The 26,949-nt window shown below is 42.7% G+C and overlaps 1 protein-coding gene and 1 long non-coding RNA gene across 3 annotated transcripts; one reads left to right on the top strand and one right to left on the bottom strand.

Annotated features, from left to right (window-relative positions):
• Positions 1–7,862: 7,862 nt before the first annotated feature.
• Positions 7,863–16,865, bottom strand: LOC148115407 (uncharacterized). 2 transcript variants are annotated; one of them, XM_087885059.1, is made up of 3 exons: positions 16,785–16,865; positions 15,891–15,960; positions 7,863–8,337 (listed from the first exon to the last, which is right to left on the bottom strand). In XM_087885059.1, the coding sequence occupies exons 1-3, from the start codon at positions 16,789–16,791 to the stop codon at positions 8,037–8,039; spliced, it is 378 nt and encodes a 125-aa protein (XP_087741185.1). In that variant the 5' UTR covers positions 16,792–16,865; the 3' UTR covers positions 7,863–8,036. The 2 variants fall into 2 exon arrangements, with proteins under 2 accessions (XP_087741185.1, XP_087741184.1); XM_087885058.1 differs by lacking the exon at positions 16,785–16,865 and adding an exon at positions 16,465–16,645.
• A 3,066-nt stretch (positions 16,866–19,931) lies between these two features.
• On the top strand, positions 19,932–24,498 carry LOC148115406 (uncharacterized). The gene is made up of 3 exons (XR_015731940.1): positions 19,932–20,033; positions 24,225–24,298; positions 24,447–24,498. It is a non-coding gene; the product is annotated as an uncharacterized LOC148115406 (long non-coding RNA).
• The last annotated feature ends 2,451 nt before the right edge of the window (positions 24,499–26,949 follow it).

Here is a 26,949-nt window from a genome sequence, read left to right as displayed (position 1 = left end):
GTGGTGAAATGTAAAATTTGTTCTGTGGGCGTGGCTTGGTGGTGGGGGTAGGGGTAATGTGACTGGGTGGGCGTGGCCAACTTTTTTTTTTTTTTACTTTTAAAAGCATTTTTTCTACAACCTCTTCAGCCGAAGAGATTGTGAAAAAATGCTTTTAAAAGGCTCTGATGATCCCAGCTGAGTTGCCTGATCGTCAGAGGCTTTTGTTTTCTTTTAAAAGCATTTTGCTTTTAAAAGAAAAAAAAGCCTCTGATGATCGTGCAGCTCAGCTGGGATCATCAGAGCCTTTTAAAAGCATGTTTTCTACCGAAGGCTCTGAGAGAGCCTTCGGTAGAGAAGGAGGAGGAGGCTCCTTCTCTTTCTCCTTCTCCTTTTCCTTCTCCTTCTCTTTCTCCTTCTTCTTCTTCTTCTCCTTCTTCTTCTTCTTCTTCTGCCATATCCGTCATCGGACGTTAGCGATCATGTTGGCAATCCTATTTTTTTCACCAGCCACATGAAAAGGTGATGCTGAGTTTTGTCCAAACCAGTCCCTTAGGTTTTGAAGCCATGATGTTCTTCTTCTGCCTGGACCTCATTTGCCTTCAATCTTTCCCGGGAGGATTAAGTGAAGGATGCCGTATTTTTCTGGGTGTCACATCACATGTCCAAAATATTCTAACATAGAGAGCTCCTTGGGCAATCAAAACCCTGAAGTCAGAATGCCGCCATAGAGAGGGCTTGCTACCATATAGAATATCAAGAAGATCCAGGATGTGGATTAGCTGATTCAGGGGATGTGCTCTTTGTTAGCTGTATATTCTTCATGCTATGAAGCAGCAGTAGGCATATGTTTCTGTTACTTTCTTCTCTAAAGGCAATATGATGGATGAAATGGGTAAAATGTTGATCTTGGACTGAGAAATCTTGATTTCAGTCCTGTCTTACTTTTGAAATTTGCTGGGAGGTACTGGGCAGTTCCATTATCAGCTTATACAGGTGTAGACTTTCACAGCTGGTATTTTCTGGGCAGTATTGGACTTCAGGGTTTATTGACCATGATCTAGAGAACAGATTTCCTGATATTTCACCAGGAACTGTGGTTGCAATCTTCAGAGGCAAAGGGATCTGCCAAACAGGCCATAGGAAACAGAGCAGGGACTGACTGGGCTGCTATCTTTATAGCCAAGTGTCCAACACCACCAAAACGACCAATTGGGATTAGGTACAAACCAGTGGTGGTTTTAAAAAAATTTTACTACCAGTTTTGGTGGGTGTGGCATGGCTTGGTGGGCATGGCTTGGTGGCCATGGCAGGGGAAGGAAGGCTACTGTAAAAATCTCCATTCCCACCCCGCTCCAGGGGAAGGTTATCCCCATTTCCTCCTGATCAGCTGGGACTCAGGAGGCAGAGAATAGATGGGGGTGGGGCCAGTCAGAATTTTTACTACCGATTCTCCGAACTACTCAAAATTTCTGCTACCGGTTCTCCAGAACTGGTCAGAACCTGCTGAAACCCACCTCTGGTACAAACAAAGAACCAGAGACAAGCTATCATCAACCTGCACAGCAATCAGAAACCAGTTCAATCAGAGCCAATCAGAAGTCATGGACAGGACATTGTCCACTATTAGCTGCTTAATTTATTCCATATCACAGGTATGAGAATAAAAGGTTTTCTGTTACTCTGAGTAACCTGAAGCAAGGGTAGAAAGTTTAGTATGGGTTATCCTGCAACCAAGTTGATATCAGTGCTGACACAGGATCAGACGTGGAGACCAAGATCAATAAAACACATTTTTCAGCCTTTGCAGGGAATTATGAGAGGAAAAAATTGAAGCTGACAGCATGACAATAAACCATGGAAGCTGCTGGATGACAATAAATTTAATGTTTTTAATTTATTTCCCTGATGGTGCATTTGGGTTCTGGGTACAATCTGTTACTTCAAGAATACACTAAAGAATGATTTATTTCAACTCAATAGCTCCTTCACTATAGTCACCTATACTGAGATAACCTCCCTTCTAAACAATTAAACAACTCTCATTTGAAGACTAAAAAGGAAGGACATCCAAAAATAATAAGTTAGGCGAAGGGATGTCAGCAGTAAACCAGGCAGAGCAGCTTAGGTACGTCTCCATATTCTCATGAGTGGGAACAGAATGACCCTTCTTCAGGTTCACATGAATAATTCATGCCAAGTTTAGCCCATTCTTCCATTTTATAGATGAGAAATAAACACACGTGCCTTGACCACTTTTGATTAGATGCCACCCCATGAGCAGATTGTGCTGTCTGAAGTTTTGACAGAGGAGGAAAATCGAGATGCAGGCAGCTCAATATTGCTTTTCAAAATTTGCCTAATGACTGTCAGCCACTGTCTGCTTTTGTGAGATTATGGAAGAGGAGAGTTTCTCTAGGTGAGAGCAAGGATGGCTGAGGGTCTGTCTGCATTAAGAGCCTGAGGTAGTAATATGGAGAGTCATGGTTTCCCAATAACATTTCCACGTCACAGAGAAAAACAAAGCAAAATAAGGAGGAAGGGAAGGGAAGGGAAAGCAGAGGGAGAGGGAGAAGGAGAAGGAGAGGGAAGGGAAGGGAAGGGAGGGGAGGGGAGGGGAGGGGAGGGGAGGGGAGGAAAGGAAAGGACACATTCCTGTGATGCAGCCTTTGTTTCATCCCAAGCTCATATCTGAGACTGTCTAACTTGCTACCCTGTTTCCCCCAAACTAAGACTTCCTCTGACAATAAGCCCAATCGGGCTTTTGAGCGCATGGCAATAAGGCCAAGCACTTATTTCAGGGTTCAAAAAAATATAAGACAGGGTCTTATTTTCAGGAAAACACATATGCTCTAATGGTAAGGTGGTGAGGGAGAATTTGGTGAACTGTATTGCTCAGGATTCCCTGAGGATCTGATGCTTGACTTTAAATGATTATGTGGAAACCACCACCAGTTGTGCCCCACCGGATTCTGATATCTCCTGTCATGTGGTAGGAAGATGGGATTCAACCAAGTTTTTGGTGGTTGCTCTGACTCAGACCAGGGCAGAAGTATACAGTGGCTTTCAGGATGTAAAATCTACATTAGATAAGAAAACATTAGAACAATAGCAATCTATCAAGCAAGGGTCTTTAATATGAAGCAGAAAACATAGGAGCCAAACTTTGCAATGTGTCTCTTTAACTTTAAATAATTGAAGTTTCAAGAATGTGACACAATAAATACAGTGTTCTCCATCAGCAGTTCAAACCATGAAGGGTTCCTGACATGATCAGTGTGACTGTAAAATTGATTTTGTATCTGAGTAATTGGAAAAATTGAGATACATTGATGCCTTTTATATTAACAATCCAAATGCAAAATTCATCAGATCTCTTTGAGCTATCCTTTCGCAACATGTAAAATTAGTTTTTTTAAAAAAAAATAAAATAAAACCATGTGGCAGCTCAAGAGAATTAAAAGAGCATTTTTAAAATGAACTCTCGAGATTAAATAGCATAAAATGAACTTTCAAGATAGCATCAAACACATCCTCCCACCCAGAAAACTTCGCCTGTCTGCTGACTGAGACAAGCATTAAAATACACACATGTATACACCAGAAGTGGGTTTCACATAATTTTACAACCGGTTCACTGCGCCCCAAAATTGTGAGCGTGTGTGCATGATCGCTTTGCTCGCATGTGCGCCTTCCATGCATGTGTGTGGTCTTCCATGCATGCGCTTCACTTGCACGCACAACTTGCATGCATGTACATGGCTTAGAAAATGTGGCTAAATAGGACAGCATAGCCAAGGTCACCATCACCAGTTCACCCAAACCAGTCTGAATTGGCTGAATACCACCCAAGGGACCATCTATTCAGATATCTTTATATCACTGACTCAGTGGTGGGTTGCTCCCGGTTCGCACCGGTTCGCAAGAACCGGTAGTAAAAATTTGGAGTAGTTCGGAGAACCAGTAATAACATTGGCTGCCCACGCCCCTGAACCAGTCCCTGGCCCAGTCACCAGTCGCTTACTCCGCCCACCTCATCAGAGGCTTTCTTTTTTTTTTACTTTTAAAAGTATTTTTTCTACAACCTCTTTGGCCAAAAAAAATGCTTTTAAAAGAAAAAAAAAGCCTCTGATGATCGTGCAGCTCAGCTGGGATCGTCAGAGGCTTTTAAAAGCATTTTTTTTCTGCAACCTCTTAAGGTTATAGAAAAAATGCTTTTAAAAGTAAAAAAAAAAAGTTGGCCATGCCCACCCAGTCACATTACCCCCCTCCAACCCACAAAATAAGCCACGCCCACAGAACCGGTAGTAAAAAAAAATTACTGACACCAACTGTTTCAGCCTCCATTGCCTACCATGTAGCAAATGAAATGGCAGGTTTTACACATCCTCCAAACCATCATGTACTGAAGTGCATATGGCTTAAGATGCGGACAACACAGAGTCATCCCCAAGAGCCTGCACTTGTCTTCATCAGTGAAGGGACAAAAGGTGAAAAACATCCTGCTGCCAAGAAGGCTCAACACCTATTTGCACTACTCAGGTGTACCTGAGGACACGGATAAACCTCCAAGTGGCCTCAATGACTCTCTAAAAGAATGAAAATGACCAGCTGTCCGCAAGAAATATAAATCCTTCCATTCACTACCATCCAGCCAGAGCTGAAGAAGCTTCTTGGATGAGAAGCGAAACGCCTTCAAAAGAAAAAACAAGAAAGTCTAAGTTGCCTCCTGAAAAAGCACCTTTGGGAAAACCATGACCTGGATGACTGAGAATCTCCATAAACTATATAATTCATTCCTTTCCATTTAATCTAAATCCCCCTCATTCCTCTCTTAACAATTTTTGTTGTTGTTAGTTGCGAAGTCATGTCCGACTCATAGCGACCCCATGGACAACATTCCTCCAGGCCTTCCTGTCCTCTACCATCCTCTGGAGTCCATTTAAGCTCACGCCTACTGCTTCAGTGACTCCATCCAGCCACCTCGTTCTCGGTCATCCTCTTCTTCTTTTGCCCTCAATCTTTCCCAGCATTAGGCTCTTCTTCAGTGAGTCCTTCCTTCTCATTAGGTGGCCAAAGAATTTGAGTTTCATCTTCAGGACTTGGCCTTCTAAAGAGCAGTCAGCGTTGATCTCCTCTAGGATTGACCAGTTTGATTACCTTGCAATCCAAGGGACTCACAGGAGTCTTCTCCAGCACCATAGTTCAAAGCTCTTAACAATTAAACTTTACAAAATAATAGCAATAAGAATTACATCACAACATCAGAAACTTTCTGCAAAGGTCAATGGCACAATGGAAGACATGGTTGCTGGTTAAGACTGGGAAAAGTTAATATCAAAAGAGGATTCTGTCAAGGAGAGACACTATCACCACCATTGTTCATCATTGCAATGATTCCTTTGTCAACAATACTGAACAAAGCCATGGCTACCAAACATCAGAAACATTTGCCTGTGTATTCCATCTCCTTTACATGGATTATCAGAAGTTGTATGCAAAAACACCATCTGAAATAGAACCACTGCTCAACACTCACATATATAGCGCAAAGATATTGCAACGGAATTTGGACTGGACAAATGAGTCATCCTCATGATCAACAGGGGGGAAATAGTGAAAACAGATGGAATCAAGATGCCTTGTGGAAATAACATTAAGAGTCTGGATGAAGATGCTCACTACAAATACCTGGGCATCCTTCAAGGTGACAACATCAAGCACACTGAAGTCAACAAGAAGGTTAGAATTGAATACATCATGAGAGTGAAGAATATCTTAAAGTCTAATCTCAATAGAGGGGAAATTCTGGCTGCACAAGGCAACTCTTAAGAACAAATGCATACAAATCACAATTGAGAAGACAACAACAGATGCCAAATGCATCTCTACAAGGAAGCTCAAGAACTAGTTAGGTGCTGCAAGAAGATGGCACAGACTGACTACAAATAACACCATGACAATGGTGCATTGGAATATCTGCAAGAAATACCATCTGCAGGCAAGAACTGATGGGGACTACAAAATACACAAAGTAGTAGAGAATAAAGAAGCCAAAATGCTCTGGAACTTTAAAATTCAAACAGTCAAAACACCTGCACTTAACTTCCCAGACTTGACAACTGTCAATAAGAAAGACCAAAAAAAAAAAAAAAGTCTGGATAGTACTGGAGACAGCAGAATAAAAAAGAATAAACTGGAAAAAATCATAAAATACAAACACTTGCAAATAGAAATAGAATGACCGTGGCAAAAGAAAGCAAAAAGTAATAGATGTTTTGGGTGCGATCCCAAAATATCTGGAGCAGTACTTGAACACCATCAGCATTGACAAAATCACCATTTGTCAATTGCAAAAGGCAGCTTTATGTGAAACAGTTTAAATCCTGTGATGATGCTTTTAACACCTTCAAACAACATGTCTATCTCATGCTTGAGAAGGACTCGTTAGGTGTATAAAAATGCCAAACATCTGGCTATCCAGCATCACCAAAGGAAGCCAGTCACTATTCTTACCAGTCAAATAAACTAAAATTGTAGGGTTTTTTGTACTTCCTCCACCCGGCCTTACTTAAATCCCATAGATAAAAATCTAACTCTTCTTTGTCTAATCTTTTTGGTCCTTCTTTTGAAGTTCTTTATTCAAGTCAATTTGTGTTTTCCATCAAATAATTCCAATAATTCTCTCATATTTTAGTTTAAAAGATTATTACATGACCCTTTGGGTAAATTATTTGAATGTCTTTTTAAAAAAGATTATTCAATTCCACTTGTAAATTTAGTATTTCCATCTCTGTCATGTATGTTGTAATTTTTAAGCCCATTTTAAATCCATTTTGATCAGCCTCCAAGAAGTTTGTTCATCTTCAGAGACAAGTTTTAGTTCCATAAATAGTTAAAAAGCTCAAACACTTCACATGTTCACAGATCAAAACTTTCCTTTAAAGTAGCCATCATATGCCTTAGTAATTAACCTTCAAAGGCTTGTTTTGCATTGAATGTAAACAAAACAGATTTTTCCCACACAAGAGGAGCTTTCTAATTAGTTTCAAAATCTTTCTTTAAATCAGCTCACAAAGCCTTAGCATTTAAACTGTTTAAATAACTCTAAAATCTAAAGTCACTCATTTGTTGCATATTGCAAAAATTTACATAAACTTATAATAAAATATTAGAAAGCTGAGAACATATAGTTTCCTTTCTCTTTAAACAGATTGAAGGAAAACTCTCCCAGCGGCTTATAGCCTTGACGTTCTGAAGCTTTTTCAATCTTAAAGAGGCAGTACAAAACAATAAACTCCAATGTGATTAAAAAGATGAGTTTGGTCAAACCTTGAGTCCATGAAGGCTGCATGAACAGGTCCGGGAACAATTGAAATTTGTAATTTCTGAGGAGGAAAAAAAATGCAGGCACCAACTTGCCTTGCCTTATCAGAAAGTAGAATGGGACAACCCTCCGCAGCCAACTCATGGTGGCCAATTCACCACAACCAACTCATTGCGGGACAACTCGCTGCAGCCAGCTCGCTGCGGGACAACTTGTTGCAGGAAAATTCAGCAATTTAATTTAATTATTTCAAATAAATTAAAAAATATTTTAAATTTTGTCATTCACATGTCATTCTGTCCCTCCTTTTGCAGCTTTTCTTTAATGATTCTATTCCACTATTTCTTTGATATTAGTGAAACTCTTGTCCTGCGGTGAGTGGGTCATGGCGAGTTGTCCTAATGAAACTAACAAAATGGTTAAAAGTTATAATATTTATGTAGTAAATGAAGGGAAATGGTAATAAGGATATACTAAATAATACCAGATTATAATATACTGTTCTTCCCCAGCTCCGGATTTCCGAGGATATTGACACACACTAACGGTCCTTATCAAATTTATTAAGTAGCAAGAATAAACAAGACCAGCAAAGGTTGGCAACCAGCCCAAAAAACAAGATATAATAAACCACAATACTCTGATAATAAATACGAGTTGTTTCCAGCAAGAAAGCACTAGCTGCATGCAACTTAAATAGGCTAAGGGAGTGGCCAATTATCCTCAAGCCCTACTCTTGAGTAGATCTCATCCTCCTGGGTAGCCACTCCTGCCTTTTGGCAGCCCTGTGTGCTCGAGCATTGAGGAGAGGCTCCTCCACTTCGCCCTCTCCACTTGAAGGAACCTCTGGAGGTTCTGAAGGCCCTGGCTGAGTCTCTGCCTCTGGCACCACATCCTCTTCAGCCTCCTCGCTGTCTGACACGAGCGCTGGCTGCGCAGGCTGCTGGCGCGACACCACACCAGCCTCCTCTTCGTCGGGATCAGCCACGATCCACGCAGGCCGCTGGCAGGCCACAACATATACTGGAATACTAGAATTAGTAGAAACTTGTTATTCTGTAAACATTTGTTTCCTGTAACACATATATGATATACCGTATTTCCCCAAAAATAAGATATCCCCTGATAATAAGCCCTCCCCTTAAAATAAACCCTCCCCAAAAATAAGCCCTCCCTGAAAATATTTAAACGCATGCACAGCTGGTCCCTGCCATTTCCTCTGGTTAGGGTTAGGGAGACAGAGCTGGAAATCAGGTAAGACAGCAAGAGGAGCCCCGTCTTGCTCCATGTGCCCCAAAATAATACCTCCCCAAAAATAAGGCGAAGCGCTTATTTCGGGGTTCAAAAAAAATATAAGACAGGGTATTATTTTTGGGGAAACACAGTATTCTGCCTTTGTACTTGTAACACATATATGAAAAACTATGCCTTTGCATTTGTAACACAAAAATGCTACATTATGCCTTTATATTTGTATTTCCTACAAGTAACTTCCTGTAACAAACATATGCTGTTATTAGGCCTCTGTAAAGTATCTAGTATTTGTCAAACATATGTTCCTGCCATTTGATCTGAACTCATATCAATCTTCTTATCTCTTCCTCTTCTGCCATCCAGAGCCTAGCACGTATCTCGGGTTGGAGTTGCATTCAATTTACTCCTACAGCCCTAAAATGTACACCTTTGATCTGTGCAAGTTCCTTTCCCTTTCCTTGGCCCCTCCAAAGGGCCAAGGGGCCAATTGTGAGAACAAAGGAATACTCAAGGAAGAGATAAGGCTGGTAACTGCTAATTGGGAGGCTTCTATCCTTTTGCAGGGCAATAAGGAATACACAGGCCTAATTAGGAGGCTAGAATTGAAGGGTTTAAGTGGTATTTAAAGGAGGGTTGGAGGGTTTAAGTGGTTTAAAAAGGAGTCACAAGTTTTCTGAGTTTGTGGCTTTTCTTTGCATGTCCTTTTTGTATGTGTTTGGAACTGCTGACCCAGTCTTTAAACTTTGATCAAAGATTAAATACTGATTCTTTCTCAAGCCTCCGTTTAAGTCCTTCTTTGGCTCACTGGGGCTTAAGCGTATTGTCAGACCTTACATTACTTACCAAGCACATCTAAATCATATTAAAGGAACCAAAATATCTTTACAATCCCTAAGGTATGTCACAACTTTTGAACTCCCCTAACATTTGGAAATTGAAAGTTGAAAAATTTGACATGCCCTATAATAAATAAATGTGCTATGGTGAGTTGACCGCAGCGAGTTGGCCATGGCCAATCGTCCTAGACCCCACCAGAAATGCCTCGTAAGTGTGGAATCTAATGTAAATATCATCCCGCACATGTACTCATCTACCCATCCCTAGCTGTCCAGAGGCCCTCAGTTTTCTATATCGCAGGAAGAAAATTCACTACCCAACAACAAATCAGGGGCTGTTGCAGTGGTGGGTTGCCCCCGGTTCAGACTGGTTCGCAAGAACCGGTAGTAAAACAGGTGGGAGGCTCCGCCCACTGACCCGGACGTCATATAGGTGAAACGGGCACGGGCGTGATGTGAACCGGTAGTAAAAGTAAGTAGAACTCACCCCTGGGCTGTTGGGATTGCTTTGCCCTGTGGATCAGATGCTAGGCCAGAACATTGTTTTTATCTTGGAATTTGCTATCTTCAGGGTTTTGGTGGAATTATTATGCCTTGCAGGATATTTTTTTTTTTATGGGATGGTAAAAGATATTGACCTGATGTGCTAGGTATGTCAGTCTCCTTGGAAACAAAAATCCATGCTACATATCTTCTTGGAGCACTTTGTTGTTATTATTATTTACACACATGCACACAGCTTTTGAAGGTATCAGAAAGTATGCTGCAGAGCTTCCTTTCCTTTTATGTGGCTTGCATCCTTTGAAAGTTATGGGTAGCAGTGATATTTTTTCCAGGGATGTGCATGAGCCTAAATAAAAGATCTACATTACATTAATTTTAATGAGTGGATTTTATAAAGCAACTTTTCTCAGACCTGAGCAGAAGCCACAAAGTTGGGTTGCTTTAATGAGCAGCAGAGAGCTACTGTTCTTCTGTGAAGTCTGAAGCACTTCCTCCAAATCATTTTTGACACGTTCACTGCCCTACTTAGCAACTACTGCAACAGAAAGTATTTATCATGATCCTGGCTTTTTATTCACTTTAACCTCTGAGTTCATCCTTTGCAAGTGCAGACATAGGTATTTACTGTCAGATTTGTATCCCACCTTTTCTCTGAGGGTTCAAAGGTGTTTACCAAGAAAGCACTGTCTCAGTTATATCTCTACAAATCTCCTGTGAAGGTCATTTGGGCTAGTTTTTAGGCATCATAACATGCTAGCATTCAGTCAAAAAGGAGAAATGGAACTAGAGTTACTATGCAAAAATGCACACCACCGAGAGTTGTTCTGTGAGTGAGATGGAAAGAAAGGAAGGAAGGAAGGAAGGAAGGAAGGAAGGAAGGAAGGAAGGAAGGAAGGAAGGAAGGAAGGAAGGAAGGAAGGAAGGAAGGAAGGAAGTTAAAATGTAATTTTTAAACAAAAATAAAACAGAATTAAAAGAAGAATTTATATGTAAAGTCCCTTTAGAAGAAAATAATTATAATAACTGGAGTTGTAGAATGTTTCAAATTTGAAACACCTCATTTCATTTGAGTTTGTTGGAACTGACAACAATCTTAAAACACTAATATTCTATCTTAAAACATTGACATGGGTGGGAGCAGTTTTGGTTCCCTTCAAGTAAGGTTGGAGCAAGCAGTTTGAATTCTCAACTGTACCATCTTTGAAACATTCCAAATTTTAACTTTTTACACATGACTAACATTACTGTTGAGGAGCTGTAAATATCCATATTGCCATTCTAGACTTTTTAGTACTGTATTGGAAGAAAGAGTTATGTGGCAGATGGCACAAACCACAAGATTCAGTTTGAAGGGACCTTGGAGGTCTTCTAGTCCAACCCTCTGTTCAATAGCAATAGCATTTAGACTTATGTACTACTTCATAGTGCTTTTCAGCACTCTCTAAATGGTTTACAGAGCCAGCATATTACCCATCCACCCCAACAATGGGTCCTCATTTTATTGACCTCAGAAGGATGGAAAGCTGAGTCAATCTTGAACCAGTCAGGATCAAACTCCTGGCAGTGGGCAGAGTTATTTATTTATTTATTTATTTATTTATTTATTAGATTTTTATACCGCCCCCTCTCCCGAAGGACTCGGGGCGGTGAACAGCCAAAATTAAAAAACATACAATATAAACAATTAAAATACGTTTAAAACAGAATTAAATCTAAAATGGCTCCCCAATTTAAAACGCCTTACCCATACCCCTATAAATAAGACGAATTTAAAATTTAAAAATTTAAAATTTAAAAATTTAAAATTTCCACATTTAAAAAGGGGGAAGACCACTGCATTCTAACCACTGTACCACCACAACTCAAGCAGGAGACCCTATACCATTCCAGAAAAATGACTGTCCAATCTCTTTAAAACTTCCAGTGATGGAGCATCCACAACTTTTGGAAGCAAGCCATTCCACTGGTCATTCTCACTGACAGGAATTTTTTCCTTAATACTAGTTGGATCTCCCTTTGTTAAGCTTCCATCCATTACTTCTTGTCTTGCCCTCAAATGCTTTGGAGAGTAGGTTGACTCCCTCTTCTCTGTGACAGCCCCTCAAATATTGGAAGACTGCTACCATGTCATTCCTAGTTCTTTTCTTTGTTAGACTAAATATACCTAGTTCAGTAGTGGTATTCACTTAACTTTGCTACCAGTTCGCAAATGTGAGCTTGCATGCCACTTCTGAGCATCCACAGAGCATCCGTGATGACGTCCGGGCAGATGGGTGGAGCCTCCCACCACTTCCGATTTGCCCGAACTGGGTAGAACTGGTAGAATCCCACTGCTGACCTAGTTCCTCCAACCGTTCATCCTGTTTTAGCCTCCAGACCCCTTACCATCTTCATTCTTTGACTCTTTCTAGAGGCTCACCATCTTTTTTTGTATCATGGTGACCAAAATCAGATGCGGTATTCCAAGTGTGATCTTACCAAAGCAATATAAAGCAGTAGTAACATTTCACGTGATCTTGATACTATCCCTCTGTTGATGCAACCTATGATTGGATTGGCTTTTTTTGACAACTGCAGCTCACTGCTGGCTCATACTTAAATGGTTGTCCACTAGGACTCCTAGATCAAAATTATGGCTGTTGCGCTACATACCACCTATTCTATACCTGTACATTTAGTTTTTCTTGCTCATGCGTAAAATCTTACTTTTCTCACCACTGAATTGCATTTTGTGGGAAGGGCTCAGTCTGTCAAGATCCATATGGATTTTGAGTCAATCTTCTAAAGCGTTGGCTATTCCCCTCAGGTTGGTGTCATCTGCAAATTTTATTAGTTCCTCTTCTACTGTATTACAAACTATCAAATTGTTTGTGAAGATGTTGAAGAGTACTGGGCCTAAGAACCTTGGAGTACCCCACTGCATGATTCCCTCTTTGTAGATTTAGTTCCATTGAGGACTACACATTCAGTACAGTTGGTTAACTAGTGCTGAATCGATCTGGTTGTTGTACTGTCTATCTCACATTTTTCTATCTTACCAATAGGTTGTGATCTACTTTGTCAAATGCCATACTGAAATCAAAGTGTATTAAGTCCCCAGCATTTCACTGGTCTATTAATTTAGTCATTTTATCAAAGAATGCAATAAGGTTTGTCTGGCATGATCTCTTTTTGACAAACCCATGTTGGCTTATAGTAATAGCTTTGCTTGTTTCTAAATGTTCTCAGATCTGTTGCTTGATTATGTTTTCCAGGATCTTCCCAGTATTGGTATCAGGCTGTTTGATCTGGATCCATTTTTTCCCCTTTTTGAAGATGGGAACCACATCAACTCTGATAATCCCAAAGGTGCTTTTTTTCAAGAGGCAAATCCAGTTACCTCTTGAAAAAAAGCACCTTTGGGACAACCATGACTTGGATGACTGAGACTCTCCATAGATAATAAGCTCTGGTAGTTCCCCAGTGTTCCAGGGTCCTTGAACAATATGATTCAGTGGCCACATCACATCTGCCAGAAGATATTTCCAAAGGACTTGCTTCACCCCCCAAGAACTACAGCATGTTGCTAAAATGGCCCACTTCCAAACTGGAATTCAGTCAGGTCCTAAACACATCCCCACTAAATCCATCCATCTTGCTTTCTCTGTTTTTGAAGCCTTTCACTAGATTAATACTGTAAACAGCCAGAATTCAATATGATGAGCCCTCCTGCTATTGTGAGAGTTCCTCCCAACACACCTTTTGATAAGTCTGATATTTTAAGCTTTGCTGAAAGTTGTGCTCTACTTCTCCTAGAGGTTGGATAGGCTCTGGTCCTCTCTTTCTAACTCCTAGTGTTGCTCCTGATGATTATCTTTCTTCTGTGCTGTTTAAGTACAAATGTTCAAGAAAGAAGTCAAGAATCTTGTTGTTGTTGGATTCTGGACCATTTCACAGAACTAGCTGGGAATGTTGAATGGGATGCAGTAGAAGGGGTCCCTCTCTTCACTCTTTCAATTTCTCAATCTCTCAAAAAGTGATAAAGGCACTGTTTGTCCTCTCTCCCCAATCCCACTTTTTAATGGTTTTTCATCCCTCTAGAGTTCCAAGTTTTTCCATTGCCATCAGAGTTGTGTTTATTTGTGTATCCAGTTTCTAAGGGTATCTAATCACAAATGGCTCAGTGTTGCCTCCCTTGCTCTTCCCCTTCCCCAGCCCAGCTAGACTTGGCTGTAGCATTATATGAGCCACGGTGGCGCAGTGGTTAGAGTGCAGTACTGCAGGCTACTTCTGCTGCCTGCCAGCTGCCTGCAATTTGGCAGTTCAAATCTCACCAGGCTCAAGGATGACTCAGCCTTCCAGCCTTCCGAGGTGGGTAAAATGAGGACCCAGATTGTTGGGGGCAATATGCTGACTCTGTAAACTACTTAGAGAGGGCTGTAAAGCACTGGGCTCAGATCCGATTGGACCTGGGCAGTTTCCACCTTAAATCCAAAGCTACTGGAGAGATGAGGAAAATCCAAATCCTTTTCTCAGCTTCAGAACCAACCTTATTCCTCAGATTTTTCTTACAGTTCAGCTTTCTGAATTCTCACTTGTTTTAAAAAAGATTCATACTTTCTGTCTCCAAGAGGGATGTCCCTCTGTGTGTCAGCATCCTGCCCTCTGGGAAGATTTTGATTGTTTCTCCACCTGTCTGGCAAGGTGACTAGCTGTGAATGTCAGCTTGTAGCTTGACATTCTCAAATGATCCATAATGCAGAAGAAAGATTTATGAGCGGAGGGTATCAAGTGCAAGCAGTGAGTACAGCACAGAGCCAGTTCGCCATGGCTTAAATAGAAGCAAATAAAGGCAGCCATGGATTCTTCCTACCATGCAGCTTGCAATGAATGCAGACTCTTGCAGATTACACTACAAAGAGAAATGAACCAATCCTTCAATCAATACTGAATTGAACCAAGTGCAGGAATTATTACTGAGCCAGCTTCCACACATTTCAGTTGAATCAATTGCCTGCTGTCATTGTCTGATATGTGGATCCCAAGTGTTAGATTCTTGATACTAGGCAGGATAGTTGACTATGAGCTGTATTCATTTTTGTTTTGAAGAGGCCTTCGAAACTGCAAAACAGTGGAAAACTTCTTTGCAAGTGCATAAATCTTTTGTCTTTTATACCAATTGACTTTCTCAAAGCAGAGGCCTAGAGTCTGTAAAATTTTGGGGAACTACAAGAATGAATTTGATTTTATTTATTTTTTCATATTTTCATTTTTTAACATTTAAAATCATATATCCTAAAAGATATGTGAATTACAGGTAGTCCTCAACTTATGACCACAATTGAGCCCAAAATTTCTGTTGTTAAGTGAGACATTTGTTAAATGAGTTTTGCTCCGTTTGACAACCTTTCTTGCCTCAGTTGTTAAGTGAATCACTGCAGTTGATAAATTAGTAATCTGGTTGTATAGTGAATCTGGCTTCCCCATTGACTTTGCTCATCCAAAGGTCACAAAAGGGGATCACATGACCCTGGGACACAGCAGCGGTCATACGTTCACAGCAGAGGTGGGTTTCAGCAGGTTCTGACCAGTTCTGGAGAACTGGTAGCGGAAATTTTGAGTAGTTCGGAGAACCGGTAGTAAAAATTCTGACTGGCTCCGCCCCCATCTATTCTCTGCCTCCCAAGTCCCATCTGATAGGGAGGAAATGGGGATTTTGCAGTATCCTTCCCCTGCAGTGGGGTGGGAATGGAGATTTTACAGTATCCTTCCCCTGACACGCCCACCAAGCCACACCCACCAAGCCACGCCTACAGAACTGATGGTAAAAAAAATTGAAACCCACCACTGATGCACAGGTATGAACCAGCTGCCAAGCATCTGAATTTTGATCACATGAGCATGAGGATACTGCAAAGATCATAACTGTGATAAATGTTCAGAAGTCATTTTTTCCATGATGTTGCCATTTTGAATGGTCACTAAATGAACTGTTGTAAATCGAGGATTACCTGTAGTAACTTGCTAGGTGTCTGCTTATTGTAATCCAATCATGTGTCCTGGGTAATCCAATCATGTGTCCTGGGACAAAAAGAAAAATTCCTGTGACTTATTGAAGAATATAGAGCCAAGGAATACATTTATCACCCTAACCATCCTGATTACCAACAGCAAGGGCATAGGCAGATAAATATGCCAAGGGGCCTAAGAGGGTCTTAATGCAGCTCTGGCATTTCTGCCTATTCAAACATACATTATAGTTTGTTTATTTATTTATTTATTTATTTATTTATTTATTTATTATTATTTAAATTTTTATATCGCCCTTCTCCCGGGGGACTCAGGGCGGTGCACAGCCATAATAAAACACGTATATCCATAAAGTTTAAAAACAGTTTAAAACATATTAAATAATTTGGCCCTATATTAAAAAAAAAAACTAAACCACCCATTAAAATTCATTATTTAAGCCAGCCCAGCCTGTTGAAACAGTCAAGTCTTAAGGGCACGGCGAAAGGTACGTAGGTCAGGGATCATACGTATCTCCAGGGGCAATTCATTCCAGAGGGCATAGTTACAACTTACCTGATGCTATGCAGAGATTTATACCACCAATGCCTTCCTGCATCTTTTGGATTTAAACGTTCCAAACAGCAAGTCATTTTGGACAGATGCATGGACTATCTCCATGCTGTTTTCTCCCACATCCCTAAGTTTACTTGCTTAGCAACAGGCCTTCTCTCAGCCCGTTGCAGCAACCTCATATATTTCAATTAGGGAGTCTTCCTGAAGAGGAAAAATAATGAAATCAAATTCCTAGCTAGGAGGAAAAAGCCAGACAAAGCTTGATTGGGGCGGGAGAGGGGAGGGATGCTTCCTCCCTATGTGCCTCATTTATCACTTACCAACCATCTGTGCTTATGCAGCGGAATGGGGTCTGGAAGCCACAGAGGCAGAAGAAAAGGAGGTTATTTTGACCCTCGCCAAAGCCTGCCTTGCGTAGAGCATAACCAGTGGGCAAGTACCTTCTGCACCCAAAGATGTTGATTAGAACCCCATGCGCAGATGTAGCAGGACCTGTTTTAGGAAGAGGAGGGGGGAAACAGCAAGCTGTCAATTAAAGAATGTGGATGTCTACAAACAGTGCAAAAAGAGTAGCATATGCATAGAAAGCAACTGAAAGGTTTGAGACTGAAAACATTTTGCAGAACAGAGGGGGGTTTATCTTTAATTTTTAGATGGCCCCACAAGATATTTTTTTTAAGCAACTATAATGACCCTTTAAGGAAAACGATTGGATTAGAAGAATAAGCCTTTCCCAGAATAGGTCTATTTCTAACAAGATATTTTAGAAAACAGAAGGCATCTTCACAGAAGGGATTTACTTCGTTCTTGGATTAACTCCGGGTCCCAGTGTTCTGTCTTTGGCAACCGAGCTGATCTATTTCCAGCCAGTGACATCTGCATGATCAAAATGATTACATGCATGAGGAGATGCCAGCATGCAAAGCCCACCATTGTATATTTCCATCATGAGAACTGAGGAAAGGACTAAACTATAACATTTGCATGATGACGTCATGAATGTTTTATGGTTTGTCTTCTTTACCAACAGCTGCCCACTCCTGCCCCTCCCCCAATGCACTACTTCCATTATGATGGAAAAGGGATCGGTCTGAATGCATTTTTCATCAGTTGGTGTTTGAAGAAATAAAGATGCTGTTATTGACTTCTAATAATTAATAAGCAACCATCACTCCACTTCCTTATAAATCTAAGTACATTTATATTTATTCAAGTATTATATAGTATATGCATCCAATCCATTGTTTATACTGAATTAATGGGGAGGCAGCTGTTCGGTTCCTAGTAATCTAAGCAAATTGGTGAAGGGGCATCATTTGCTCACCAATTTCTTCAGCATTAATTCTGTCCATGCTATAAAAAGTTTTGAAAGCTAGCATGGTTCTTTGGCGCCAAAGCTGCAAACTCTGATAGGGCAAAGTAAATATTTGAAAGCTCTTATAATCTTTCTCCATGAAAATCCAATGTTATTGGCTGTCGATTGATTGGAGGGAGGTCTTCTCTTCAAGATATTTGTTCAAATATTTTGCACTGTTAAGTTATTTGGAAGGGGGTATGTGCAAGTATCCTTCTACTGCCTGCCTTGAATAATCCTTCCAACATCTCTCTGGACTCTTGTTTCTTTTTGCTTTCCAAAAGGGATTTGCTCTCCATACACGCATACAGTGGTGGGATTCAACCAGTTCGCACCACTTCGGGAGAACCGGTTGTTAACTTTCTGAGCAGTTTGGCACACTGGTTGTTGGAAGAAATCATTAAGGCAGAGAACCGGTTGTTAAATTACTTGAATCCCACCACTGCATATATATACATATAGATACACACATACATATACATATATACATAGAATGAGACAAATAAAACCACTATGAAAAATCTGAACTATATATATATTTTTATATATAATATAAAAATTATAACACACAGTTGGATTGTTACAATTTTTTTTAAAAAAATGTTCAACATTGTTTCAAAAATAAAGTATTATCATCAAAACTTTATAGTCAAATAAAATCAACCTAGGCAAAATTTCAAAAACAGTCAAATAAAATTCTATTTTATTAGGTGCTTTGTATGTGAGTGTGTTTAAAGCAATCCATTTATATCTTTCCAGAAGCATAAAATCAGTTCAGATTCAGCAAAAACCAGAATGATCCACATTTTATTTTTCTGATCACTTTTTCAGAAACTTTTGTTAATGAAAACATCTGACTTTTGATTAACACTTTGATAGTTTAGTGAAAATCATGCACTGGAGGTCGCCGGCTTTCACGCAAGGAAAATGATTTCAGCTAGAGGCAGATAATGGCAAATCTCTCAGCTGGGTAGTTCTCCTTTCAATTAACCTTATGATGATGATCTTATTCCCCCGCTCCCCCCAGGCTCTCCATTTTCCAGCAAGAATACGTTTTTCTCCCCAATACTTTTTCATTAAAATGGGAGGATAGTTTTTGGTTTGCTGAGAATACAGCAATAGCAGCAGATGAGTTTCCAAAGGAAGCAGATTGAAAGCAACTGCTCTTATCCAGCACAATACCAAAATGACAAAACATGGGTCGCAATGTCATGGCATAACCTTAACAGACTAACAGCACACAACACCCCCCCCCCGTGTATGCCCTGCTCCCCGTGGATCCGTGTGCAACCCCCATACATGCATGTGCAACCCCCCCATGTGTGCCCCGCCCCCACACATGCATGCGCGACCCCCCCTGTGTGCTTCCCCTGTGCATGCATTGCATCTCCCGCATGCGCCCCGCCCCCCGCACACGTGCGGCAGAGACCTGAAAATGCACATGCGCAGCAGAGCTGACCTGGGGCGATGGCTCAGGTGCCCACAGAGAGGGCTCTGGCTGCCACCTGGGGCACATGTGCCATAGGTTCACCATCACAGATCTAGTCCATGCATTAGGTCAGCATTAGGTCAACTCATATAAACTCAAGTAGTAATCACTTTAAGATGAAAAAGTAGGGAATTCTAGCAATCCTGAGCTATTGCTTTGGTGTAGTCCATTTCATGTGAAACTAAAACAGACAACATTATTGTTGTGGTTGCTATTATACAGGGATGGAAAAAACATGAAACATAAAATAAATAGAGTCTTAATGTTTGGGATGATATGCAAATACTACAATATGATATGCAAATAAATATTGTCTGCCAACCAAAAATTCAACTGCCTCTTTTTATCTATACAAGCTGTTTTTTTTTAAAAGTGCTAATATACTGTAGGTGTTTAGAAAAACATCTCAGTCTTGTCTAACACCCTGACCCAAGCAACCAAATAGTTAAATGAAATCTATCCCGATTGAAATTGTAACTCTCCAGGCTGTTCAGAACTCAAGCTTTTCTGTTTGTTTGTTTTTTAAAGTCTACCACTGAAGGTCAGGAATTCTCAAAGCAGTTTTGTTACGAGGATTGATGGATCAGGCCCAATGAAGAGACTTGAGTCATTGGATTAAATATATCTCTTTTATTTACAGGTTCTGCACATCATCACTAGTTGCATCAGGATCTGAACAACATGGAGGAGTGTGCCCACCTTTTATACCTGTGGGCGGGGATTCAGGTAAGGAGGGGTCTATGGGAGGAGCTGACCAGGTGGATGTCTGGGTTAACCCTTGCACTACTGAGCTATAGCTGATCCTTGGCACGGGTAGGGCATTTATACCTGACAAATCCCCCTCTAAATGCCTGACCTGTGTCTGTAATCCTGACTGACTGTGTGGTGCCTTGAGGCGAATGTTGAGCTTGGAAACTAAGTGTGAGTGTTGTTTGCCTTGTAGAGGTTTTGTGAGTATGTCTGCGGTCTGTTCTTCTGTATCGCAGTGTATGGCCTTTATGAAACCGATTCTGGAGAGCTGTCTCACGTGTTTATACTTTATGTCTATGTGCCTTGACCTTTGCCCTACAGCGTCGGACATGGATATTTCTATGGCGGCCTTGTTATCCTCGTAGATATTTATTGGGTAAGCTGGTTCTCTCCACACGCTGGCGAGTAGGTCGTCGAACCAGATGAGATTGTTGTCGGCTTTGGAGAGGCATATGTACTCAGCTTCAGTGGTCGAGGTTGCCACCAAGATTTGTTTACCTGTGTACCAATGCACCGGACTGTTATTTAAGTAGAATATGTACCCAGACGTGCTTTTCCGGCCTTTGGCATCTCCGGCCCAGTCAGCATCAGCGTAGCAGGAGAGGATGGGTTCGTCTGATTTTTCAGGCTCTAGGGTTAAGCATGCATTGGCACTTTGTTTCAGGTATCTTAGCACCCTTTTCACCGCGTCCCAGTGGTATGTGGTGGGTTTGCTCACGTGCCTGGACAGTAAATTAACAGATAGAGCAATGTCCGGTCTTGTCCAGTTAGCGATATACAGGAGGGAGCCTATGACTGACCTGTACAGCGTGTTATCTCCAAATTCGGGTGATTCATCATGCATGTTTTTTAGGAAGTCCGTCTGCATGGGTGAATCACACCCCTTGGCATCTGCCATGTTGCACTTATGGAGTAACTCTTCTATTTTCTCTTTCTGTGACAGTTGGAAACCTTTTGGTGTTTGGTTGACTTGTACCCCCAGGTACCGGTTTATCCTTCCAAGGTATTTTAGGGTGAAATGCTCGCTCAGTCTGCTGGCGAAGGTGTTGCGGTTCCCTTCGTGCTTGCTGATATATAGTATGTCATCCACGTAAACTAGGATGTATTCTGGCGAGTCCCCCTCTTTCCTGGTGAAGAAGCAGTTGTCAGCTATGGTCGCCGTGAATCCCATAGACTTCAGGGCCTCTACCAGGCATTCGTACCAGCGTTTGCCTGATTGCTTTAACCCGTACAGGCTCTTGTGAAGTAACCAGGTGTCCCCTCTGTTGGTTTCTTTGCTGTGGGGTGCTCTGATGTATATTTCTTTGTCTAGTTTGGCGTGCAAGTAGGCGGTCTGCACGTCGAACTGGTGCACCTCCAGCCCTAGCAGGGATGCGATGACCAAGGCGCTTTTGACGCTCTCTGTTCTTACGGTGGGCGAATAGGTGTCTGTGTAGTCCTCCGGAAACCTTTGAGCAAACCCCTGGGCAACTAATCTTGCTTTGTATAGGCTTTGGCCACCCTCTAAGTTCTTGATCTTGAAGATCCATCGGGTGCCTATTGTGTTCTTGCCCTCTGGGACTTTGGTGTGGGTGTAGACCTCTAGCTTCCTCAGGCTGTCCAGTTCTTTGGCCATGGCTAACTCCCACTTTGCCCTCTCCCCCTGGGGTAGTCTCAGTACCTCTTCGTAGGAGTTTGGCGTAACGTGATTCGTGTGCACGTGCATCACGTAATCATTTAGCCTTCTTGGCAGTTGGTTTCTGGTTGACCTGACCGGTCTGACTACTGTCTGCTCAGTGTCATGCAGGTATCTGGCCTCTCTTTGTGTCAGTGAGTCGACACTTATCTTGGGATGATTCTCTTTCCATCCCTCAACCTTGATGCCTTGGAGGTTGGGCTTGGGCCTGCTCCCTTCCTGTCTATCCACTGTCTCGTTTTTGTTTTGAGCTTGCTCGATTGGACTATTCTCTCGTTTGGTGGGTACCTCGTTTAAGTGTATTCTGGACCAGTTGGCTTGCTCATGGAATGCTGCTGTTCTAGATACCACGAATCTATTATTGCTGTCCACAAACCTGAAGCCCTTGGTTCCTGGCTCGTATCCCATAAACCTCAGTCTTCTGGATACCTTATCCCCTTTCTTGCGCAACTGCTTGGGAATGTGTACATCAGCAGTTACGCCGAATACATGTAAGTGTGCTATCTGGGGCTTCTTGTTATACATGAGTTCGTATGGTGTTTTGTCTATCACACTGGACCATGTTCTGTTAAGTGTGTAGTTGGAGTAGACCAGGGCTTCAGACCAGAAGTGTTGGCCAATGCCCGCGTCCTCTAAGGCGCACCTGACCATTATTTGGAGCGTGGAGTTCCGTCATTCTACGACCCCGTTCTGAAAGGCAGAAAACGGGACGACGTAAAGTGAATCACGCCTTTGGACCTGAGCCAGTGGGAGAAGTCCTTAGATAGAAACTCAGATCCTCTGTCGGTCATGATTTGTTTGATCCGGGTGTTGTTTTGGGTTTCTACTCTTTTGTAAAACTCCTTGAATTTTTGGAAGGCCTCCTCCTTTTTTCTTAAGGTATAGACGAAGCCATATCGGCTATAGTCATCCACTATGGTGAGGAAGTACCTTTTCTTATAATTTATGGATGGCCTTAGGGGCCCTACCAGGTCCATGTGGACTAAGTTGAATATTTGTTTGGCGGCACGTAACGACTTCTTGGGTCTGGGTTTTACCTTTAATTTAGAACACTTGCACACCGAGCACTCGAGGTAGTTTTCACAGTTTTTTATTTTGATACCCTCGGTACAATTGGCCATTTTTTGGACCACGGGAAAACTGGCGTGCCCTAGCTTCCAGTGTAGCAGGTGAGCACAGTCGTCATGTATGGGTTTGCCTATTGAGGGGCCCCTTTGGGTGTGTCTGTTGTGTTGTGTTCCTTGCGTCGTGTTACTATCGTTATTTATCTCTCTCCCGTCTACCTGTTCCCCCTCAGTCCTGCTCTTGTCAGCGTCCTCTGTGTTCTCTGAGCTAGTGTACATGCTGTGGGTGTCATTCTCGTAGAAAATTATATAAGGTAACCCTTGGTTGACGGTTACTCTCCCTATATCTTCCCCTTCCTTGCTAACTTTGACATTACCTTTGGCGAATGTCACCTCAACCCCTGATTCCTTGCTAAGCTTTACTGCGGCTAGGATGTTGTGGGGTATCTCCGGGACCAGCAGTACCCCCTCTAATTTCCCTACGCCTGGCAATGTAACTGTCCCCTTGCCCGTCACTCTAACCTGGTTTTGGTCCGCAACTTTGATCGAAAAGTCCTCCCTCTTAAATGATGAGAGTAGTTTCTGATTGTAGGTGGTGTGGTTGGAGGCTCCCGAGTCTAGGAGCCATGAGCTGGTGCCTTTGTCTTGATGTGTGGTGTGTGTGTACTCCCCTATCCCGTATAAGGATCCTGTCCTGCTGTCGCGCGAGCTATCTCTGTTCCCTCTCCTGTCCCTGGGATTGGGTGAGTCCCTGCGCCTATACCTTTCTTCAGATGTGTGCCTTTCCGTTTGTCTGTACCTATGCTCTGGCCTGCCCCTCTCCCTATAGTTCTTGGGGCAGTCCCTTTTGATGTGTCCCCTCGACCCACAGATGTAGCACTCTGGCGTGTTGTGCTGTTTCTCTTGGAAGGTTACTCTCTTCTCACTCTTATGCTCTCTGGGAGGGCCGGGGTGGCTCCTTCTCAGATTGTCTTCCGCGATTAGCTTGTTGGATAGCTTCTCCATGGATAGCATTCCTAGACTAACGGTGTCTAAGTGTGTTAAGAAGTTATTCCATGAGTGATCTAAAGAGTTAATTATCACGCTTTTCATGATCTGGTCGGAAATAACTTCTCCCCTAAGGTGTAGCTCTGCTCTGGTACCGCTTAAGGACACTAGGTGCTCACTCATGGGGGTCCCTGGCTTAAGTCTGGCGGAAAAGAAGTCTTTGGAAATTTGTGTGGTGGTGGACACACTCTCACTGTAAAATAACCCAAACATTTTCCCTATAATTTCTGATACTGTGAGGTTATGGCCAATACAGTGGTAAATTGTGGGGGATATGCTGGCAATTAAAAGATAGAATGCCCTATGGTGCATGCAATCCAGCTCTAAAGTCCATGGCCTCTCTGGGGGGTCATTAATAAAATGAGACATGTTTTCTTTTAGGAACACCACCTGGAGCTGCTGTGACCACTCTAGGATATTGCCCCCATCCATTCTCAACTTGGGAAAGTCTATTGGTAAGTTCCCAGCACTATTTGTAAAATTACTTACTGCTGGCTGCTGTCCATGGTTCCTTATGTGCCTATAGCAGCAGTAAGGCATGGGAACACTTGCCAGTAGTTTAAAAGTCCCGCTTTGTAATTTTTTTCTTTTTTCTTCTTCTAGGCGGAAGAGCGCATGCGCGAAGTCCATTTCAGCTCCGCCGTCGCCATGGAAGGACCTGTTCATCGCGGCTCCGGTGTAGAGGCCTCTATCGGTCGGGTAGGCCTCGGCTTCGGTCTTGGGGGTCCAGGTGTGCTCCGGAAGGCTTCGTCCAGCAGCTGCTTCTCCGGAATGAAGATCCTGGCGGCGCTGAGGCTCCGGCGATGGCTGTAAGTAGCTGCCCCAGTCCATGCAGTCCGGGGTGTGCGGCCTGGACGATCGGAGGCGCGGTGTCCCTGGGGTGCGTAGGTGGGCTGGCAGGCTGACACGGGTGTCAGTGGCTCTCGGGTGGGTGCTTCGTTGCCCCTCTCCTCGCCTTCCCTTCTGTTTTGGCCTCTCCGGTTTCTCTTTTGTAATTTTGAGGCCTGGGCCGAAGGCGGCGGCAAGGGTCTTCATGGCCCTATCTACTTGCCGCTCGCTGGGGGTGTACCAGGGGTCTGAGTCGGATACTGTCCCCTCTCCCCGGTCACTTTCATCATGTCTCATGGTCCGGCATTTTTCGCGCGCCGGCCATTTTGAATTCTGGCTGCTGATTGGTTGGGGGTCGGCCATCTTGTCCGACCACGTGGACAAAGATGGCCACCGTTTCAAATCTTGAGCAGGGCTTCGGGGCTCGGTGGCTGTTGGGAGTGCCCTTTTGGGCGATCCACTCACCGAGTCCAGCTCCTCGAGTTCGGAGTCCGAGTCTTCTTCGCTCCTTGCCACCTCGCGGTCGATTATGAAGCTCCGCAGGTCAGCAAGGAGGTTCTTGTCGCCAGCTCGCTCTTTCAACAGCTGCAGGACGTCGAGTCGCAGCTTTTCTTCTTCTTGGTCGTTGTGGTGAGTCCTTTTCTCTTTCTGGATCTCCCCCTTTTCTTCCATCGCGGTGGTTTTGGGGGCGGTCAGGGTTCCTACCTTCCCTGGCGAGTCCGATGGGTTGCCTTCCCATTGCTTCGGAGGTGTCGCCATTCTGTGGGTAGGTATGGGTCCTTGTCTTGTGGTTTGGTGTCACTGGGCCTTATAAACCATCCTCTGCTACCAAATTGTTACGAGGATTGATGGATCAGGCCCAATGAAGAGACTTGAGTCATCGGATTAAATATATCTCTTTTATTTACAGGTTCTGCACATCATCACTAGTTGCATCAGGATCTGAACAACATGGAGGAGTGTGCCCACCTTTTATACCTGTGGGCGGGGATTCAGGTAAGGAAGGGTCTATGGGAGGAGCTGACCAGGTGGATGTCTGGGTTAACCCCTGCACTACTGAGCTATAGCTGATCCTTGGCACGGGTAGGGCATTTATACCTGACTACAAAGAGAATCAGAGTAATGCTCCTTCCTAATCAGGGGTGAAATCCAATTTTTTTCCCACCAGTTCTGTGGGTATGGCATGGGTGGGCGTGGCAGGGGAAGGATACTGCAAAATCTCCATTCCCACCCCACTCTGGGGCCAGCCAGAGGTGGTATTTGCCGGTTCTCTGAACTACTCAAAATTTCTGCTACTGGTTCTCCAGAACCTGTCAGAACCTGCTGGATTTCACCCCTGCTCCTAGGCCAGAGAAACAAGACTTTTAATGTTTATTAAAGGCTTCATCACTGGAGGTTTTTGAGAAAAGGCTGGACAGCCACCGGTTTGAAATGGTATAGGATCTCCTGCTTGAACAGGGGGTTGGGCTGGAAGACCTCCAAGGTCCCTTCGAGTTCCAATCTGATTGAATACCTCTCTAAGAGAGAGAGATTGATCGACATGTCAAACGAAGTAAGAGAAAGGGAAAAACATGCACTATTAACTGTGTTAATGATGTAACATCAAAATTAATATTCATAGTAAAAGGTGAGGGGGTGAGGCCTGGAAAATCATGAATGGAAGGAGAAGGAGAAGATTGTATACTGTTTGAGAGACTTTTTTTTCCCTTGCCACAAATCCAGTCCATGCGAGTTAATTGGCCAACATCTGAATTGCACCTCAAAGCACAATCTTTATTACAGGTAGTCCTCGACTTCCAACAATTGAGCCCAAAATTTCTATTGATATGCAAGGCAGTTGTTAAGTGAGTTGTGCCCCATTTTATGACTTTTTTGCCACAGTTATTAAGTGAATCATTGCAGTTGTTAAATGAATCATGCAGATGTTAAGCAAACCTGGTTTTCCCCATTGACTTTGCTTGCAGAAGCCAGCTGAGGTTAGAAATGCTGATCACATGATCCTGGGACACTGAAACTGTCATAAGTACATGCCAGTTGCCAAAAACCTGAATTTTATCACATGACCATGGGAAGGCTGCAATGGTTGTAAGTGCGAAAACTGGTCATAAATCACTTTTTTCCAGTGCTGCTGTAACTTAGAATGGTCACCCAATGAATGATTGTAAGCTGAGAACTCCTTGTAAATATTTCCTTTGGGATCTGAGCTTGATTTTTTTTTTTTTTTTGCAGACATTTCATTACCAAACTGGGTAACATCATTAGTGTTAGGTCCATTGGA

Source organism: Pantherophis guttatus, chromosome 2 (genome assembly GCF_059756535.1).
Source record: "Pantherophis guttatus breed Tessera chromosome 2, ASM5975653v1, whole genome shotgun sequence".
Lineage (NCBI taxonomy): Eukaryota > Metazoa > Chordata > Lepidosauria > Squamata > Colubridae > Pantherophis > Pantherophis guttatus.
The sequence above is the reverse complement of the archived record's forward strand: the minus strand, read 5'-3'. Positions and strand labels throughout refer to the sequence as shown.